The sequence below is a fragment of the Atractosteus spatula genome, chromosome 4 (assembly GCF_055471065.1).
Source record: "Atractosteus spatula isolate fAtrSpa1 chromosome 4, fAtrSpa1.hap1, whole genome shotgun sequence".
Taxonomy (NCBI): Eukaryota; Metazoa; Chordata; class Actinopteri; order Semionotiformes; family Lepisosteidae; genus Atractosteus; species Atractosteus spatula.
The window spans coordinates 58,288,955-58,295,558 of record NC_142709.1 but is presented as its reverse complement, the minus strand read 5'-3'; the positions used below and the strand labels follow the sequence as shown (position 1 = coordinate 58,295,558).

Genomic DNA, 6,604 nt, shown 5'->3' with positions numbered 1-6,604 from the left:
TTTGAGGTGTCTCCTAAAGTTTAGGTTTCTTTAAATGATATTAAAGACATCCTGAAATATGAATCTCTAATTCATTAACACGAAATATATCAAAATGATGGGTTTCTTAGATCCGTACTGTTTACATATCGGCCTGTCCTCTTTGTCAAATGCCCGATGACAGCTCCGGTAAGGAGGGGGGGGGGGTTGTCCAATCTCCTTTCATCTGGTGTCGAGCATCACAGACATGCGTGTCCAATCAGAGCGAACAGCTGCAGCCGCCGCCAAGCTTGTGTGCGGAGTCTGCTCTGACGGAAGCGGACGACAGTTGCTTTGCAGCTTGTTTCCCTTCTGTTAGTGCAACTCGGGCAAAGACCATTGACATTCACCCCCACTTTCAACACTGTGCGGGGGGCAATTTCGCGCAACACCCGCAAGACGCCTAGCGTCAGGATAACAACCAGCCTGGCGTCCTTCTGTAGTTTTTAGCTGCAGTGTTTTTCTTTTAAAAAAGGCTGAGCTGATCATTACCACAAGCAAACAAAAAACTCCCGAAAGACAGCCCGCAGGGTAGGATACTACAGCGCATCGATTCACTGGAAATTGCATGGATGTCGAAATCTGCAAAAATCAAGTTGTGCTCGAGATTTTTAATTGAAGTCTATTTTCTGCACTTTAGACTGTTCTCTTTCCAAAATTGCAACTTTACAGTCTAGCGACCTACAGTACTGTATATCACTTGATTTGAAAGCGAGTTTATCTCTTCGTAGAATTTGAAGCTGGTATTCTAAGTAAGGTCTAAAGCTCGCTTTGAGTGTCGAATCGTAGACATCACTTTGTGCACATTTTTAGCTTATTTAGTTCATAAGAATAGTTTATAAGGAAGAATTTTAGTCGACCGATGAATGCGGATAAGAAATCGCACATACTGAAAACGAAACTAAAGTTTGCCCTTGACTCTGAATTCTTCTACAAAAAACAAAATGGTAAGTATATTTGACTTATGCTTTTTAAAATCGTTGCCGTTTTTAACTGTTAGTATTGCTTTCTGGATTTGACAAATATCAAATAACGCGACGGTGAAGGGTTTAATATGTTTATACTACAGTAACGCTGAGATGTTTGTAATTCAATTGTCTAATGTGCAAGCTTTCATTGACAAAAATGTACATAATTGGACTGCCGTGTGCAGTATTTATTTTATGTTGCAATTGCTATACTATATTAATATATTACGTCCAACTTGGTACAGTTTTGTGATGCAAACTAATTCGCGAGCAGTACAGGAAACATCAAATGCCAATTCTGTACAAGACGAATTGGGCTATTTTTGTAAGAGTAAAAATGCGGAAAATGGTTAACACCCTGCTTTGCATGCGTAGTGTACCGGCCCTGTATGATTTCGAGTAAATTATTCCATCGTCTACAAATTCCTCTTTGGAATCAACATCACTCATGCCAGAGAGCCTCCTTTTGAATAGGCGTCCAGTTCCAGGCAGTGTTGTACAGCTGCTCACTTGCTTCTGACTTAGTGTGTTCTGCTGAATTTGATTTCCCCCTTCATGTTTCAGAACTGCTGTCATTTTTAAACGGACTGATTAGCCGTCCCTTTTTCATTTTCCAATTCCGTTAACTCGTTATCTAAAGTGCGCAACCCCTAACTCGTCCAGCGTGATACGTAAAGATTACAAAAAGACTATTCACAAAAGCGTTAAGCCCAAATATTCTACCCAGTAATCACAGGTATCTTTTACATTTTCCTCTCTTTATTAAAAGCATACACTAAAAAGACGTGAGTACTATGAATGGCAGGGGGCAGCACTGTGATGTCAGTGTCAGTGAATCTTAGGTCTTGGCCCTGGGTTCAGATCTGGCCTGTGGGACCTTCTGTGTGGAGTTTGCATGTTTTCTCTGTGTCCTTTTTTTTTCACCAGAAGCTCCGGTTTCCTCCCTCAAGCTCTCTTGCTTAGCGGGCGTCTCTAATGGCTTCCCTGTGTGAATGTGTGCGCTCTGCGATGAACTGTTGTCCCATCCAGGATGTAGCCCCACCTAAAGCCTTGCTCTGATGGGGTTAGGCTCTGGCTCACCACAACCCTCTAAGGGTGAATCACTTACTGAAAAAGGCATTCTTTCTGCATTAGAGATCATCTACCTTTTTATTTTTGTTCTGAATTTTTATTTTTTTTATTTTTCCTTTTACTTCATTTAGAAGACCGCCTCATCCTTTAGAGTTTCTGTAATTTGAATGTATTTAATGAAAGCCTTTTTTAATGTCCACCCTGCAGCTAAGATTGGAACTCTTCCGGTGCTTTCAGGCTGCATTAAAAGTCCTAAAAGGAGATACAGTGTAGGAGCTCATGTTGCGTCAGTGTTTTATTATATGGTAGATTGGAGAAGTGGCCTTACACAGACTTGCTTTCTCACAGAGATGTGCAGGCAGTGAAGTCCCTCAGAGTGAGATGAAGTAACCACACACACTCAAAATCCTTCCTTAGTTCCCACACTTCATTTAGTACAGCCTTACAAGACCAGAACTTTTTCAGGACAAAGATCCTTGTAAGGTACGGATTGTATTTGTACAGCATATGGCACACAATGTCATGTCTGGCAGGAAGAAAAGTGTGAATCTAAACCTACATTTGTTGAGGCAGGACTGTTAAAGCTGCTTCGTTGGTGTATTTGCATAGTGCAGAACAACAAGCTGTCATACTTGTGGTGGGCATCTGTTGTGCTTGTACAAACGGCTTAAAGTAATAATCTCTTAGTGGCAAGGCTGTGAAAACTGAGACCCTCCTGGGGTGAAGGGGTGGTGTGTGTAACAGGTGTCTTAAGATATTTGCTATCCTGCATTTCAGCAAATTATGGTGGGGTTAGGAATATGAAAGTTCAGCATCAGCTGCTGCAGTCATACACTTCGATCTGTAAAAGACCCGAGTTGTTATCAGAGTGTTGAATTGTTTTCAGAGTGGTTCTCTCCATGTTCTGATTGCCTCTATCACACACGGAGCATGTCTCTTAAGTACGAGAGTGGGTGACATAAAGGATCGCCGTTCTGAGGGATCTGTGGTAAAACCTTTGTGCATAGTCTGAAATCCTTACCTGTGGAAAAGCAATTGGACGGCCATTTCAGCATTTCTCTACAGTTCAGTGAGCTAGCTTTTCTCGTTGTGAAAACCGCAGTGATCACACTGGCTAAAATAAAACAATTAATGTTTTCCCTGTTTACGGAGAACTAATTATCTCCGTTGTCCTTTCTATGTATAATTGACTCAGTGTTTTTAGACTGTCCCTTGTCATTTGCTTCAAGCGGTGTGTCACTCCTTGGTAGGTAACTCACTGTGGTACTTCTGATAGTTCACTCTTGGCTGGTGTACGCCCAAGAACTGGAACCCAGACTCAAGCCCAGGGCTTCTTCTTTCCAGACACCCTTGTAGCTTTCATTTCTTTCTTTTAAACCTACAGGCGTTTAATTTTGTATTCTTATGCAATTCCTCTAGACCTCATGCAGAGAGTGATGAAACAATCGGAGATGTGGGATTCTTTTCTCTCCTCTTTTTAATTTTGCTCTCAACATTCAGGTTTCGCCTCACTGCTATAACCCTTGGGAATCTCCTAGGGGGTTTTGTCTCATTAGTTAGGAACATCCTCATTTCAAGTCTAATCCCTACATGTTGTTCTGGCAGTCAAAATAAACACTACTGACATTCATCAGATAGCACTTTTCTTAGGACATGCGCCTGTCAGTCTTTTTTACTGCTTGTCAGGGACACTAAAATCTGGTCGTTTTCTTGCTTGTATGTTGGATGGAGTTGAAAAGATTAAGGATTCCTGTTCCATTACTGACCAGTGAATTGCAGGGAATATCTTTAGTGTTTGCTGGGGGGGGGGGGGGTTGTCTTTCACTGGGCTTCTGCTCTAGTTCAGTTTGAGTTTTCTGATCCATATTACTTTCCCTGCACTGACTCAACATTAATACTTTTATTGTTTTGCCTAAAGCTCTTTCAGTTTAAAAACTATTCTAAAATGAGCACGTGCTAGAAATGCAAAAAGTTGTTTGTCTTATGTGTATGAGTTAGTTCAAAGTGCTTTAATAAAGCAGGTTCCTTTTAAATGGGCTGGTAACTGAGAAGGGCTTTTCATTTGAGGGCGCTGCACTGTTTGCTTTGTGTGGAGTGAACAATGATTTGGAGGCAGTGGTGATTTGTAATGAGAGGAGCAGAGCCTCGTGGTAGACTCCAGACCATCTGCTTGTCTCCCTGAGCCACAGCAAGCGGAGGTCATGGCAGATGGTGAGGTCAGTGTGTGTGGTTTCCTCAGCTTTTGTCAAGAGGGCTGTCCACAAAGTGAGATGAAGACCACAGTTGTTAGCAGTGCCTCTTTAGTGGGAGCACTGAGAGCATTGTGTAGTTGTTAACTCAGCATTGTGCATTCCAGGTCAGTGCCCTTCATTTCACTGGAGATTAGAGATGTGTTCTGCATGGGTCACATGTCTCATACATGACGTGTGATGAAACAGCACTGTTTTATCAGTCATCACATGTTTATATTCAGTGTCAGTACATCAGAATGAGTAAAAGCTATAGTTTTTTTTCAGGTGTTTTACATTAAAAATTATTTATCTAGGCTGTTTGGAATATAGCCTCCTTTAATTCTGATAAGGAATGTTTTTTTTTTGTTTTAATTTCTCTGATGCTTTGAATTACAAAAATGACTAGCAAATACTTTTCAGCTTTTGTTGTCAGTACAGTTTGTATGTCTGTATTTGTGCATTGGTGAATAGGTAGTAGGGTACTCTTGCATGCCACAAGCAGATTTAATTATATTTTTGATGAAAATTTAGGTCTAATTAATAATATACAGTTCAAACATTGGTTAAAATTTGAGAACAGGGTGTAAAATAATCTTTAACTGTGCCAATTGTAGCTTCTAGAAGTATGTTTATTCTGTTTTCTCCTTATACTCGGAACACCATCAACATTCTGTGGAATTTTTTAAAGCCATTGATCTATTGAATTGAGCTCCCGCATATTAAATTCTTAAGGAACTCCAGCTGTCTCTTTTATGGATTATCTAGGGCATTCAATGCACAATTGTTAATGGGATAACAATAAAGGCAGCATTTTTAATAATCATTTTTTAATGTTGATGATTCACTGTTAATTTCTTTGTGACCATCAAGCTTGTGTTTAAATCACCAGCTGTGATGAAGTTTTAAACAAGCCCTTCTTTTTTTAGCTTTGCAAACAGACTGAAAAAAAAATATCTGTCATCATGTAGCTGTAATAATGGAGCAATAACTAGAGTGTTGTAGAGCTGGAGAAGTTGTACTGAAATGGATTTTAAAGGATCTGTAATGTTTTCTTCTACTGTTTTTATACATTTCACTATTGGTTATTTTTAAATGGGAAATGCCCCTACTTCAAGCAACACAATACAATATTCTCTTCAGTGCTTCCTCGCTCTGCGTCAGATTTATGTTGAGATGTGAAGGGACAGACGTTCCATTCTTCTGTAAGGAAACTGAAAATTGTTAATGTGTCAGGGGAGAGGAGATGATGGGAGAGCCTCCAGACGAGCTGCAGAAAATAACCCTTTGCCTCTTTTGTCATAAATGTAGCTAATTTTATTTCTTTCCCCCTTTCAGCTTCTCACATCACTGCAGTATTTTTCAGACTCAATTTATAAACCAAAAATGGGAAACCCCGCCCCTGACAGAATGTGTTACCAACTTTCAAATAGCAACAGACTAACACTAAAAAAACAGTTGATCTGACTTCTTATTCAAATAATTAGCTCCACTAGGTAATTAGGATGAGGGATGGAATGAAAACCAGTAGATTGTGTTTCCCTGAAGGACCAGAGTTGCACAGCCCTAGTATACATTCTGCTTGTATATGTACAGTGCATTTTGAATTAACTGATAACTGTACAACTTTGTTTTGTTTAGGGGTCATCAGTGCTGTGAAGTTTCTTATCTTTGAATTGATTACAAGAAGATGAATTGGAAATTGGATATCATGGCAAATGCAGTAAGTAAAATATTTTTTTACATTTTAAAATGCTGTACTGGCCACTGGATCAAGATGTTTTACTGTGATTGAGTATTGGTTGCGAGAATAAGGAAAGAGTTCACCATTCTGTGTGGGTGTCCAGGGTGTTTTTCATGATTTGTTAAATTTCTGGAAGCTTTATTTCCTTATCTTTCAAACTTGATGCATGGGGATTTCAGTGAGAGATGAGGATTCCAGTGAGGGATGAGGATTCCAGTGAGGGATGTACCTGTTGAGCAGGTCAAAAGAAGAATGGCTTGGGCCTCCCAAGAGGGTCAACCACCCAAGTGCAGGTGATGCTCCTTGATCATGGGTTCATGTCTGGCTTAGGTCACAGTAGACTATGACCAGGAATGCCTTAGTAGCATTGCCCAGCTTAGGGTGAGCCAGCCAGTAGTCATAGTCAGCTAGGGCCGTCTCAGCTCTCGGTACCACAGTGACCCCTGTGGCTTCCTGAGGACTTGCCGGCATGACTTCATGTCAGTGAAGGGCCTCCTCTCCTCCAGTCAGTGCTGAACCTTGATACAGATGTGGTAAAAAAATGTTGAGCCATGTACGGATTTATTGAAAGTTAT

General features: G+C 40.5%; 1 protein-coding gene across 3 annotated transcripts in view; it reads left to right on the top strand.

Moving 5' to 3' along the window:
• The first annotated feature begins 270 nt into the window (after window positions 1-270).
• Window positions 271-6,604, top strand: part of tfdp2 (transcription factor Dp-2) — a 41,105-nt gene continuing 34,771 nt past the window's right edge. For 2 of the 3 annotated variants that reach the window (XM_088912839.1, XM_088912844.1), the window contains exons 1-2: window positions 274-965; window positions 5,927-6,008. In XM_088912839.1, the coding sequence (XP_088768965.1) occupies window positions 5,976-6,008 (33 nt within the window). In that variant the 5' untranslated portion in view covers window positions 274-965; window positions 5,927-5,975. Of the gene's footprint in view, window positions 966-5,926; window positions 6,009-6,604 lie in introns of all 3 variants that reach the window. The other variant, XM_088912841.1, reaches the window with a different exon arrangement.